At 46.3% G+C, this 15063-nt stretch overlaps 1 protein-coding gene across 1 annotated transcript; it reads right to left on the bottom strand.

Moving 5' to 3' along the window:
* Positions 1-2679: 2679 nt before the first annotated feature.
* On the bottom strand, positions 2680-14421 carry LOC311115627 (bestrophin-2a-like; the record flags this gene model as incomplete). The annotated part of the gene is made up of 9 exons (XM_084190785.1): positions 2680-3727; positions 4086-4237; positions 4486-4566; positions 5067-5219; positions 5815-5892; positions 7165-7319; positions 8730-8963; positions 13637-13731; positions 14270-14421. The coding sequence occupies 9 exons, from the start codon at positions 14419-14421 to the stop codon at positions 2680-2682; spliced, it is 2148 nt and encodes a 715-aa protein (XP_084046911.1).
* Positions 14422-15063: the final 642 nt, after the last annotated feature.

Here is a 15063-nt window from a genome sequence, read left to right as displayed (position 1 = left end):
GCGTAAGAAACGGATGATATTTATCATATATATGATTGATTGATTACTATATAGTAGAAACTAGGGTTGCATAATTCCGGTAACTTTCCCAAAATTCCCAGGTCACTGGAAAGGTGTCTTCACTGACATTATCAACCTGTCCCCTGACAGAGTCTGTAATACCAACATGTTTCAAGCAGACCACCATAGTCCCTGTGCCCAAGAACACTAAGGTAACCTGCCTAAATGACTACCAACCCGTAGCACTCACGTCTGTAGCCACGAAGTGCTTTGAAAGGCTGGTCATGGCTCCCTCACATCAACACCATCATCCCAGAAACCCTGGACCCACTCCAATTTGCATATCGCCCCAACAGATCCACAGATGACGCAATCTCTATTGCACTCCACACTGCCCTTTCCCACCTGGACAAAAGGAAGACCGACGTGAGAATACTGTTCATTGACTACAGCTCAGCGTTCAACACCATAGTGCCCTCAAAGCTCATCACCTAAGCTAAGGACCCTGGGACTGAACACCAACTGGATCCTGGACTTCCTGATGAGCCGCCCCCAGGTGGTGACCATCACACCCCCCAGTGTGTGCTTAGTCCCCTCCTGTACTCCCTGTTCACCCACGACTGCGTGGCCAAGCACGACTCCAACACCATCATTAAGTTTGCTGACGACACAACGGTGGTAGGCCTGATCATCGACAACGATGAGACAGCCTATAGGGAGGAGGTCAGAGACCTGGCAGTGTGGTGCCAGGACAACAACCTCTCCCTCAACGTGAGCAAGACAAAGGAGCTGATCGTGGACTACACGAAAAGGAGGGCCGAGCACGCCCCCATTCACATCGATGGGGCTGTAGCGGAGCGGGTCGAGAGCTTCAAGTTCCTTGGTGTCCACATCACCAACAAACTATCATGGTCCAAAACACACCAAGACAGTCGTGAAGAGGGCACGACAACACCTTTTCCCCCCAAGGAGACTGAAAAGATTTGGCATGGGTCCCCAGATCCTCAAAAAGTTCTACAGCTGCACCATCGAGAGCATCCTGACTGGTCGCATCACCGCTTGGTATGGCAACTGCTCGGCATCCGACCACAAGGCACTACAGAGGGTAGTGCGTACGGCCCAGTACATCACTGGGGCCAAGCTTCCTGCCATCCAGGACCTCTATACCAGGCGGTGTCAGAGGAAGGCCCAAAAAAATGGTCAAAGACTCCAGCCACCCTAGTCATAGACTGTTCTCTCTGCTACCGCACGGCAAGCGGTACCGGAGCGCCAAGTCTAGAACCAAAAGACTCCTTAACAGCTTCTACCCCCAAGCCATAATACTGCTGAACAGTTAATCAAATTGCTACCCGGACTATTTACATTGACCCCTTATTTTATTCTTGTTTATTTATTTATCTTCAACAGGCTCGATGTACACTCACTGGACTCTAACCACACACTCTACACACACTACACTGACACTCCAACACACACACACACACACACACACACACACATATACACACACACTGCTGCTACTCTCTGTTTATTATCTATACATAATGACTTTACCCCTACCTACATGTAAATATTACCTCAATTACCCCGTACCCCTGCACATTGACTCGGTACCGGTACCCCTTGTATATAGCCTCGTTATTGTTATTTTATTCCGTTACTATTTTTCCTTTAGTTTAAACTCTGCATTGTTGGTTAAGGGCTTGTAAAGTAAGCATTTCACGGAAAGGTCTACACCTGTTGTATTCAGTGCATGTGACAAATACAATTTGATTTGTTTTTTTCCAGAAATCCTGGTTGGAAGAATCAGGAGAGAATACGCAGAAATCCTCCAAATGATTTCTGGACATTTTGGGAAAATTACCCGGAATTTAGCAGAAACACACCAGAGATACTGACAGCCGAAGGTACTTAGCACCTCTGACCAGAATTTTAGAAGTCAATCTTTTCTTAAAGGGTTGATGATTGATATAGGGATTCTTCAGTAGTTCAGGTAGGCCTCCAGTACGTAGGCGTCTGAGATTCAGCAAACAAAGGATTCTTTCTTCAGTAGATTTCGTACTGGTTTACTAGCTGGAATAGTATGAAGAAGAAATGTCATATTAGCAACCTCTCCACGGTGTGGGATTCCTATAAACATTTCAGAAGCAGCCTCTAAGCTGGTCTAGTCTTGGATGTCCAGGCTTCGCTCACATTTGGAAGGATGGCCTCGTAAGACTACCACTGGACAGAAGTGCTGGAACCCTCCAGTCTGAATAAAATATGTGTGAACTGTGTAGGCCTACACTACTTCTGAACCCTGGGTCTTTCCAATCATCTCCCTCCTTCCTCAGTCCTGCTCCCACCCCCCAGGGGCCTTGTCCAATCATCTCCCTCCTTCCTCAGTCCTGCTCCCACCCCCCAGGGGCCTTGTCCAATCATCTCCCTCCTTCCTCAGTCCTGCTCCCACCCCCCAGGGGCCTTGTCCAATCATCTCCCTCCTTCCTCAGTCCTGCTCCCACCCCCCAGGGGCCTTGTCCAATCATCTCCCTCCTTCCTCAGTCCTGCTCCCACCCCCCAGGGGCCTTGTCCAATCATCTCCCTCCTTCCTCAGTCCTGCTCCCACCCCCCAGAGGCCTTGTTCATCCCACTCTCCACTAACAGAGCTCCCAGCCAGTGAGGGCCCCCCCCCTCAGCCAATTAAATCCCTGAATCATTGGGTGAGTTTCGATGCTGATTGGCTTCTTGCTGAGAGGACCCGGAAGTGGAAGTGGAAATGGAGGTGTTCACGACATTGTTGCTTAGACCACCATTGGTTCCACTGTTGCTACCTGCTGCTCGAGTGTTGTTGTTGAAATTGGCATGGTTACAAAAGTTGTTGGGGTTGGTACCATTGCAGAAGTTGGTTGTAGTAGTGGTGTTGGGGTTGGGGGTGTTGGGGTTGGTGGTGTTAATACAGGAGGAGGAGCTGTTATTGGGATTGGTAGCTGGGGTGCGAGAGGGAGGGGTAAAGGAGAACACCCTCTCCCCTCCACCTCCCACTCCCCGGGGGCTGATGGGTCTAGGCTGCAGGCCCTCGGCCGACGGTGTGTTATCCAGAGAGAGGCGTGGAGGCGGGGGCCTTCGAGACAGCAGGCCTTGCCCGGGCCGGAGCTTCGACATGGGGTAGAGCTCCGAAGGATTGCCAGGGTCAGGGAAGGAGAAAGCTGGAACACAAGGACCCTCCCCCTCCTCACTCAGCCAGGGGAAGGCAGAGGAGGGTGGAGGGAACATATGACCTGGAGTATCAGGGGGCAGCAGACCTCCAGAGCCAACCATCGGAGGGGCCAGCGAGCTGGAGCTGCGATCCCAGGCGTGAGCTCCTCGGGTGGGCCGCGGACGAGGCATAGCGGGGGGAACACAATGGATGGGGGTCTGGGGGCAGCTGTAGAAGCCGGACCTCTCGTACAGCGGCATGGAGGAGAAGGCGTAGTCCGGGTGGCTGGAGTTGTGGCAGGGACCAGGGCCGAGGCTCGGCATTGGCGGGTCCCCTTCGGAGTGCAGGAAGAGGGGGAAGCGGCTGAATGGAGCCCCGGGGCGCCGGCGCAGGAGGGATACCCGGGAGGAGGTGGAGGAGCGGGGGAAGACTGGGGACTGAACCCCCAGGAGGCGACTCAGACCCCCCAGGAGAGGAGTAGAGTGGTTGGCCTCCTCATGCTCCTTGATCTGTTCCAGGTTGGACTGGAACTCCATCTCCTCTTTGGGAACACTAGAGAGAAGATGAATACTTTATTGTCCATCTGCTCTTTACACAAGAGTGATGATTAGGAATGTGTTAGCTAGTTCAGTGATTTAAAAGGAAGAAACTCCAGCACAATTGGATTCTCCCTAAACAATTGGATAGATCTCACACCAACGTATCAAGCTAGTTTGGTACTGGAAGTGTTATAGTGCACAATCTTATTAAGCTTGTTATGACAAAGATTTCCTGGAGAAAGATTAGGTCTACTCCTGCAAGAATCTCCATTGAAACAAAAACAGCTTTTTAGTTTAGGAACTGGCTTAAATCGGGTTCTGGGAAACAGCCCAATAGGCGTGTGTCTGTCTGTGATCTGTTTGTAAGGTACCTGATGTCCAGGGCAGAGCCCATGAAGGAAGGTTTGCGATGCTCTGCGCTGGCTGCGGTGTATGGAGGCTGGGGCTCTGATTCGTTCCAGTACTTATCCCGCTCTACCAATGGGATAGTGTCGTACATCTCATCCACAGACAGCAGGGACACCTTGGAGGGATAGAACAGGAGAGGAGGCAGTACAGGGTTGTCTTCATTAGGCATCAAATGGAAGAAAACAGTCAAACAGGGAGAGACTACCAGAACGTTTTCATGCCCCAATGAACACAACCCAAGTCTCAATCCTGGACTGGTCTAGCAAAACATTTAGAAAACGAATGCATTGGAATGAATGGCAGGAGAGTATGAAACTGGAATGATAGAGCAGAATAATTGATTTTAAATGGAGGATGCCAAACCTGTAGATTGCGATCAACCAGATAGTTGGTTTCAAAATCATCGTCGTCTTCCCCAAACGGGTTTATCAGTTGTTCTGCCACCTGTCCACACAAAGAAGAAATGTCACATCACAATCAAGCAGTAACATTTTTTAAACTTCCATCATAAAGTAATTCAGTCATATTGTGAAAAGAACTGTGTGCATGTGCGATTGTGTATCAATCAGTGAACTAACCATCCATCCACCCACCCACCCACCCACCCACCTAACTACCCTCCCTCCCTCCCTCCCTCCCTCCCTCCATCACTCCCCTCCCTCCCTCCCTCCCTCCATCACTCCCCTCCCTCCCTCCCTCCCTCCCCCCCCTCCCTCCCCCCCTTCCTCCCTCCCTCCCTCCCCCCCTCCCTCCCTCCCTCCCCCCCTTCCTCCCTCCCCCCCTCCCTCCATCCCTCCCTCTCCCTCCCTCCCCCCTCCCCCTCCATCCCTCCCTCCCTCCCTCCCTCCCCCCCCCCCCCCCCCTCCATCCCTCCCTCTCCCTCCCTCCCCCCTCCCCCTCCATCCCTCCCTCCCTCCCTCCCTCCCCCCCCCCCCCCTCCCCACCTTGAGCCAGCCCACGTAGAAGAAGAACTGTAACAGGGTGAAGACAGGCAGGTAGAAGTCGATGTCATGACCAGCGTAGCCCTGGGCGGGGTCTAAGAACTGTCGACCAATCAGACACGCCAGGAAGAAACTGTAGACCGCCACTGTCACCACCTAACAGAGGAAGTACTTACAACCCAGTTTCCTTCAGTTAGTTCATCATAACTGACACATGATTTCATTAAGACAGCATTAATGGATCAAGATTGTTGTTTAATATTTTATCATTAGTTCTACTACTACTGCATCTACTAGTAGTTACTAATACTACTACTAATACTACTACGATTACTACTACTACTACTACTACTACTGCTACTACTGCTGCTACTGCTACCGCTACTACTACTACTACTACTACTGCTATTACTACTACTACTGCTACTACTGCTATTACTACTACTACTACTACTACTACTACTGCTGCTATTACTACTACTACTACTACTACTGCTACGATTACTACTACGATTACTACTACTACTGCTACTACTACTACTACGATTACTACTACTACTACTACGATTACTACTACTACTGCTACTGCTGCTACTACTACTACTACTACTACTACTACTACTACTACTACTACTACTACTACTACTACTACTGCTGCTGCTACTACTACTACTACTACTACTACGATTACTACTGCTACTACTACTACTACTACCATTAAACTACCACTACTAAACGTAGATAACAGAACCTGGGTGTAGACGAGGGGGAGGCTGATCCAATCATAACTGTAGAGCTTCAGACACTGTGTCCGCAACGTATTCAATTCCTGCAGAGAGGAGGAGAGACATGGAACAATGTGAACACACAGAGACACACAGAGACACACACAGACAGAGACAGACAGAGACACACACAGAGACACACAGACAGAGACAGACACACACAGACAGAGACACAGAGACACAGACAGAGACACAGAGACACAGACAGAGACACAGACACACAATCAATCAATCAATCAATTTTATTTTATATAGCCCTTCTTACATCAGCTAATATCTCGAAGTGCTGTACAGAAACCCAGCCTAAAACCCCAAACAGCTAGTAATGCAGGTGTAGAAGCACGGTGGCTAGGAAAAACTCCCTAGAAAGGCAAAACCTAGGAAGAAACCTAGAGAGGAACCAGGCTATGAGGGGTGGCCAGTCCTCTTCTGGCTGTGCCGGGTGGAGATTATAACAGAACCATGCCAAGATGTTCAAAAATGTTCATAAGTGACAAGCATGGTCAAATAATAATCAGGAATAAATCTCAGTTGGCTTTTCATAGCCGATCATTAAGAGTTAAACACAGAGACAGACAAAGACAGAGACACAGACACACACAGACAGAGACACAGAGACACACAGACAGAGACACAGACACACAGACAGACAGAGACACACAGACAGACACACACAGACAGAGACACACACAGAGACAGAGACACACACAGAGACAGAGACACACACAGAGACAGAGACACACACAGAGACAGAGACACACAGAGACACAGACAGAGACACAGAGACACAGACTGAGACACACACAGAGACAGAGACACACACAGAGACAGAGACAGAGACACACACACAGAGACAGAGACACACACACAGAGAGAGACAGAGACACACACAGACAGAGACAGAGACACACACAGACAGAGACACACAGAGACAGACACACACACACACACAGAGACACAAACACACACAGACACAGACAGACACAGACAGAGACACAGACAGAGACACTCGACACACAGACACACAAACGCAGACACACACAGACAGACACACACAGACAGACACACACAGACAGACACACACATACAGACACACACAGACAGACACACACAGACAGACACACACAGACAGACACACACATACAGACACACACAGACAGACACACACAGACACACAGACAGACACACACAGACAGACACACACATACAGACACACATACAGACACACACATACAGACACACACAAACAGACACACACATACATACAGACACACACAGACAGACACACACATACAGACACACACAGAGAAACTTACATTGAGAATGGCTGATAGCGCCACGTCATTGTTGATGCGTCCCTCGGTGCGGGCCCTCAGAGCCAGGTTCACAAACCACATACAAGGAACCCAGAACTTGTTATGAGGTGAGGGCAGCTCCTCCAACTGCCTATGTTCCTCTGCTGTCATCAGGCCTGGGGGACAAACACACAGGAAGGGGAGGAGTTAGGAGGAGCTTCAAACCTTCTGTAAAAGCCGGTTTCCGGGACCCAGATTTAGCCTACATCTGGGTGTCATTCTCAATAGAGAATCTCTATTGAAATAGTGTTTTAGTCCAGGACTAAGCTTGATCTGGGTCCGGGATACCGGCATTTACTGTCATAACCGATATTATGACCTAATAATAGCAGCCGGCTACAGCACCAAGGAACTGACCTCTTATTCTGTGTTATTTCCTCACTAAGTAACTCACCCAAAGAGTCAATGTCCTGTGGGTAATGTTCTAGATTACAAACAAGCTAGAGTAGCACTAGCTATGTCCCACTTTTGTCCTCTGTTCCAGCCGTGTGGTATCTGTTTGGGGTGGCTCTGAGAACACAGGCTGCAGGTGAGATGCGCTACTTTACTGTACAGTCTGTCCAGTTTTGGTTGCTGGGTTGATCTGTGAGTTTTAACTCCAGGGTTGCTGGGTTGATCTGTGAGTTTTAACTCCAGGGTTGCTGGGTTGAGCTGTGAGTTTTAACTCCAGGGTTGCTGGGTTGAGCTGTGAGTTTTAACTCCAGGGTTGCTGGGTTGAGCTGTGAGTTTTAACTCCAGGGTTGCTGGGTTGAGCTGTGAGTTTTAACTCCAGGGTTGCTGGGTTGATCTGTGAGTTTTAACTCCAGGGTTGCTGGGTTGATCTGTGAGTTTTAACTCCAGGGTTGCTGGTTTGAGCTGTGAGTTTTAACTCCAGGGTTGCTGGGTTGAGCTGTGAGTTTTAACTCCAGGGTTGCTGGGTTGATCTGTGAGTTTTAACTCCAGGGTTGCTGGGTTGATCTGTGAGTTTTAACTCCAGGGTTGCTGGGTTGATCTGTGAGTTTTAACTCCAGGGTTGCTGGTTTGAGCTGTGAGTTTTAACTCCAGGGTGCAGAGCATTGTGACATCAGACATCACAGCGTACCTGCCTGTATATGACATCACAGCGTACCTGCCTGTATATGACATCACAGCGTACCTGCCTGTATATGACATCACAGCGTACCTGCCTGTATATGACATCACAGCGTACCTGCCTGTATATGACATCACAGCGTACCTGCCTGTATATGACATCACAGCGTACCTGCCTGTATATGACATCACAGCGTACCTGCCTGTATATGACATCACAGCGTACCTGCCTGTATATGACATCACAGCGTACCTGCCTGTATATGACATCACAGCGTACCTGCCTGTATATGACATCACAGCGTACCTGCCTGTATATGACATCACAGGTGGGGAACCTCTTGGCGTCAACTAGGTTAAGGGTTATGACTAGGTTTGGTGTCGTACCCTAGAGTTCAACGAGGGTAAGGGTTATGGTTAGGGTTAGGTAGTAGGCAAGAGGTCGTAGGTCGTACCTGCCTGCACCAGGTGCTCCATGGTGGGGAACCTCTTGTAGACTGCCGTGCTAACCGATCGGTAGATAAGCACGCCGGACAGGTTGGCGTACCGCATCAGGGTCCGGCGGGTCAGCCTGGCGCTCTCATCGGTACCGCGGATGTGAGCGCCCACCAGCGCACCCAGCCGGTCCGGCCAGGGTACACTCTCAAACTGACCCCACCACCGAGACACCACCAGGGTCACATAGAAACCTGAGGGAGACACAAACACATGGAGGTGACTAAAAATAAGTTATTTATCAAAAAAGATAGATGAAGATAAGTGTTTCCAATGACATCATCGTTGTGCATCATGTGATTTTAACCAATTATGAGGAGGCGTTGCCTACTAATTAACTACTAATTGTCTACTAATTGGTTGATGATGTAATTGGACACACTTATCTTCCTCTATTTTTTTTACTACAAAACATAGAAATGCAAATTTTTCACTGGAGAAGATAAATATGAAGTTTCCCTTTAACAGTAACACGTTACCTGTCATAGACTGCAGGCATAGCACATTATGATGTGGTAATAATACATTGTATTATTTATGGGAATTGGCTCTAATTTCATTAATATGATTAAAATACTATATGCCAATCCCTCAGCCATAGCTATAACAGGAAATATCTGCTCTGCTCCGTTCAGAATCACTAGAAGCAGCAGACAAGGTGATCCGATTTCTCCTTTGCTATTTTTATTATCCATGGAATCCCTGGACCAGGCAATTCATCAATCGAAGGAAATAACATAAATTACCCAAAAATGTATTGATCACTTCATCTCATATGTGGACGATATTTTACGATACTGAACAAAAATATAAACGCAACATGCAACAATTTCAAAGACTTTACTGAGTTACAGTTATTATAAGGAAATCAGTCAATTGAAATAAATTCATTAGGCCCTAATCAATGGATTTCACATATTTGGGCAGGGGTGCAGCCATGCGTGGGCCTGGGAGGGCATAGGCCCAACCACTTGGCAGCTGGCCCAGCCCAGAAATACTCCTCAGGACCCCGCCCCCCCTCCCCTCAGACGATCCCACAGGTGAAGAAGCCGGATGTGGAGGAGGTCCTGGCTTGGCGGGCCTGTGGTTGTGAGGCCGGTTGGACGTACTGCCAAATTCTCTAAAATGACATTGGAGGTGGCTTATGAAATGTCCCTTTAACACCTGTCAGGTGGATGGATTATCTTGGCAAAGGAGAAATGCTCACTAACAGGAATGTAAACTAATTTGTGCCAAATTTTGAGAGAAATAAGCATTTTGTGCGTATTGAACATTTCTGGGATTTTTTTTTTTCAGCTCATGAAACATGGGACCAACACTTTACATGTTACGTTGATATTTTTCTTCAGTGTACACTACCGGTCAAAAGTTTTAGAACACCTACTCATTCAAGGGTATTTCTTTATTTTCACTATTTCCTACTTTGTAGAATAATAGTTAAGACATCACCACTATGAAATAACACATATGGAAACATGTAGTAACCAAAAAAGTGTTAAACAAATCAAAATATATTTTACATTTGAGATTCTTCAAATAGCCACCCTTTGCCTTGATGACAGCTTTGCACACTTGACATTCTCTCAACCAGCTTCACCTGGAATGCTTTTCCAACAGTCTTGAAGGAGTTCCCACATATGCTGAGCACTTGTTGGCTGCTTTTGGCTGGTAACTCTAATTAACTTATCCTCTGCAGCAGAGGTAACTCTGGGTCTTCCATTCATGTGACAGTCCTCATGAGAGCCAGTTTCATCATAGCGCTTGATGGTTTTTGCGACTGCACTTAAAGAAACATTCAAAGTTCTTAAAATAGTCCGTATTGACTGACCTTCATGTCTTAAAGTAATGATGGACTGTCATTTCTCTTTGCTTATTTGAGCAGTTCTTGCCATAATATGTAGTTGGTCTTTTACCAAATAGGGCTATCTTCTGTATACCCCCCCCCCCCTACCTTGTCACATCACAACTGATTGGCTCAAACGCATTAAGAAGTAAAACAATTCCACAAATTAACTTTTAAGAAGGCACACCTGTTAATTTAAATGCATTCCAGGTGACTACCTCATGAAGCAGGTTGAGAGAATGCAAAGAGTGTGTAAAGCTGTCATCAAGGCAAAGGGTGGCTATTTGAAGAATCTCAAATATATTTTGATTTGTTTAACACTTTTTTGGTTACTACATGATTCCATATGTGTTATTTCATAGTTTTGATGTCTTCACTATCATTCTACAATGTAGAAAATAGTGAAAATAAAGAAAAACCCTTGAATGAGTTGGTGTTCTAAAACTTTTGACTGGTAGTGTAGATCTAGACAATTTATCTCAATCGCTCCCAAATGCATTGAAGATCATAAATCTAACCAAATCTGCCCTACTACCTCTCAAGACCACGATGGAGGACTCCATCTCTACTTATGGAATCCCTATCGTTTCCCATTTTAAATATTTGGGAGTAGATATATTTCCATCCTTAGAGAAAACCATTACCAGAAACTTTAACAGAAAGCTAAAATCAATTAAATCTGACCTCAGTAGATGGACTAATATCCCAGTTGCTTTAACCGGCAGAATTTATATTATGTTACTTAACGATGATAGCTCCTTTCATCTCTCAATTAAATCAGAGACGATTACTGCTGGCAGGCAGCACTGCTGCAACAAAAAAAAGATGTTGGCTCTTAGATGGCAATCATCTCACTCTCTCCCAATTCACCAAGGGATACAGTTACTATTAGAAGTTAAGACATTAGAATTATCGACAGTGAGAATGAATGGTGCTATTCAAGGAACAATGGAGGCCTGGACAAATATACAGTACTTGACTCTGTAAAGAAGAATCTCAGCTAAAGGCCAACACATACAGTTGAAGTCGGAGGTTTACATACACCTCAGCCAAATACATTTAAACTCAGTTTTTCACAATTCCTGACAATTAATCCTAGTAAACATTCCCTGTTTTAGGTCAGTTAGGATCACCACTTTATTTTAAGAATGTGAAATGTCAGAATAATAGTAGAGATAATGATTTATTTCAGCTTTTATTTCTTTCATCACATTCCCAGTGGGTTGGAAGTTTACATACACTCAATTAGTATTTGGTAGCATTGCCTTTATATTGTTTATCTTGGGTCAAACGTTTCGGGTAGCCTTCAACAAGCTTCCCACAATAAGTTGGGTGAATTTTGGCCCATTCCTCCTGACAGAGCTGGTGTAACTGAGTCAGGTTTGTAGGCCTCCTTAATCGTACACGCTTTTTCAGTTCTGCCCACAAATGTTCTATAGGATTGAGGTCAGGGCTTTGTGATGGCCACTCCAATACCTTGACTTTGTTGTCCTTACGCCATTTTGCCACAACTTTGGAAGACCCATTTGCGACCAAGCTTTAACTTCCTGACTGATGTCTTGAGATGTTGCTTCAATATATCCATACCTGTTTCCTCCAGCATCTTCACAAGGTCCTTTGCTGTTGTTCTGGGATTGATTTGCACTTTTCGCACCAAAGTACGTTCATCTCTAGGAGACAGAACGCGTCTCCTTCCTGAGCGGCATGACGGCTGCGTGGTCCCATGGAGTTTATACTTGCGTACTATTGTTTGTACAGATGAACGTGGTACCTTCAGGTGTTTCGAAATTGCTCCCAAGGATGAACCAGACTTGTGGAGGTCTACACATTTTTTTCTGAGGTCTTGGCTGATTTCTTTTGATGTCAAGCAAAGAGGCACTGAGTTTGAAGGTAGGCCTTGAAATACATCCACAGGTACACCTCCAATTGACTCAAATGATGTCAATTAGCCTATCAGAAGCTTCTAAAGCCATGACATCATTTTCTGGAATTTTCCAAGCTGTTTAAAGGCACAGTCAACTTAGTGTATGTAAACTTCTGACCCACTGGAATTGTGATACAGTGAATTATAAGTGAAATAATCTGTCTGTAAAATTTTTTTGGGAAAAATTACTTGTGTCATGCACAAAGTAGATGTCCTAACCGACTGGCCAAAACTATAGTTTGTTAACAAGAAATTTGTGGAGTGGTTGAAAAAACAAGTTTTAATGACTCCAACCAAAGTGTGTGTAAACTTCCGTCTTCAACTGTAGCTATTTGAATCGTTTTACATTCTTTGCTTTCAAAGAAAGAACAATGAAGAAGAGGTACAGAGACCTCAGAAAGGTGCTGGACCACAACGTTGTTCTTTGACACGCTTCAATTCAGGAAGTAAAAAGACATTCCAATCCAATTGTAAACAATGAGGACAATTGGAATTGGAATTTCAGAAATGGAGTTGACCCCAACCCTGCTGTGCACAAAGCAGTTAGACATAATATAGTAGAACTGAACAGAACAGAACAGGAGTACAACAGAACAGAGCACAGCAGAGCAGAGCAGAGCAGAGCAGAGCAGGAGTACAACAGAACAGGGCACAGCAGAGCAGAATAGAGCAGAACATAACATAACAGAGCAGAGCAGAACAGAACACAGCAGAATAGAACAGAACAGAACAGGAGTACAACAGAACAGAGCACAGCAGAGCAGAATAGAACAGAACAGAACAGGAGTACAACAGAACAGAGCACAGCAGAGCAGAATAGAGCAGAACAGAACAGGAGTACAACAGAACAGAGCACAGCAGAGCAGAATAGAACAGAACATAACATAACAGAGCAGAGCAGAACAGAACACAGCAGAATAGAACAGAACAGAACAGGAGTACAACAGAACAGGGCACAGCAGAGCAGAATAGAGCAGAACATAACATAACAGAGCAGAGCAGAGCAGAACAGAACACAGCAGAATAGAACAGAACAGAACAGGAGTACAACAGAACAGAACACAGCAGAATAGAACAGAACAGACGCCATGTATTCTCACCCAATACGAAGGACACAGGGATGAGTTCTGCGTAACGGTCGCAGTAGATGGCCAGCTTCTCAAACAGCCTCTTCTGACCCTCATTCAACACAAACCTGGAGAGAACAGTTCTGTCACAAAGTTAACTAAGCTCCTGTATGATTCAGTATGATAGGGAGGGAGTGACAACAACTGCAGAAAGATAGGGGTAACTAATATACCCACAATGTTCCCAGGCATTTGATTGTACAAAGTTGCTGTGATCTTTGATTTGAAGGGACCAGCAATAAAAGCAAAGAAATACACTGTAAAGAGGTAAGACAGACCGTCTGTCTTCTAGATCAGATGAGGTTAAATGTGTAAAGGATGAGTTTACCTGTATATGACGAGGTTACCTGTGTATATGACGAGGTTACGTGTATATGACAAGGTTACCTGTGTATGACAAGGTTACCTGTGTAAACGACGAGGTTACATGTATATGACGAGGTTACCTGTGTATGACAAGGTTACATGTATATGACGAGGTTACCTGTATATGACGAGGTTACATGTATATGACGAGGTTACCTGTGTATATGACGAGGTTACCTGTGTAAATAATGAGGTTACCTGTGTAAATAATGAGGCTACCTGTGTAAATGGTGAGGTTACCTGTATATGATGCTGAAGGAATAGTACAGTGTAGTGAAGATGATCAGTTCTCGCCACAGCAGCTTGTAGATGCTTCCCTTCCATCGGAGGAGGAGATGAGAGAAGGTCCCTAGCCCCGCGTCAGCAACCCTCCGCGAGTACGTTACCGTCATCGCTACCCGTCACTGCCTGGAGAGCTGGATGGATGGATGGAGAGCTGGCTGGATGGATGGAGAGCTGGCTGGATGGATGGAGAGCTGGCTGGATGGATGGATGGAGAGCTGGCTGGATGGATGGAGAGCTAGCTGGATGGATGGATGGATGGAGAGCTGGCTGGATAGATGGAGAGCTAGCTGGCTGGATGGATGGAGAGCTGGCTGGCTGGATGGATGGAGAGCTATCTGGCTGGATGGATGGAGAGCTATCTGGCTGGATGGATGGAGAGCTATCTGGCTGGATGGATGGAGAGCTATCTGGCTGGATGGATGGAGAGCTGGCTGGATGGATGGAGAGCTGGCTGGATGGAGAGCTGGCTGGATGGATAGAGAGCTGGCTGGATGGATGGAGAGCTGGCTGGATGGATGGCTGGGTAACTGACTTTGGTGTATCAAAATGATCAACTACTGTCACTTTGTCTGTCTGCTTTACAAGTCAACTTTCCAAAACACTGACAGTGACACATACGGCTGATTCGATCACATATCTACTTGATAACAAACTATCCGGAGAGACAATTCTTATAATTAGATATTAGCTAATGGATCCACTATCTGAAGACATGGTGCTATTGAGAGTAAAGTTCAGCACAAGATGGA

The sequence above is a fragment of the Coregonus lavaretus genome, assembly GCF_964263955.1.
Source record: "Coregonus lavaretus genome assembly, contig: HAP1_SCAFFOLD_418, whole genome shotgun sequence".
In the NCBI taxonomy this organism is placed as follows: domain Eukaryota; kingdom Metazoa; phylum Chordata; class Actinopteri; order Salmoniformes; family Salmonidae; genus Coregonus; species Coregonus lavaretus.
Note: the sequence above shows the minus strand (reverse complement) of the source record. Positions and strands in the feature narration are given on the sequence as shown.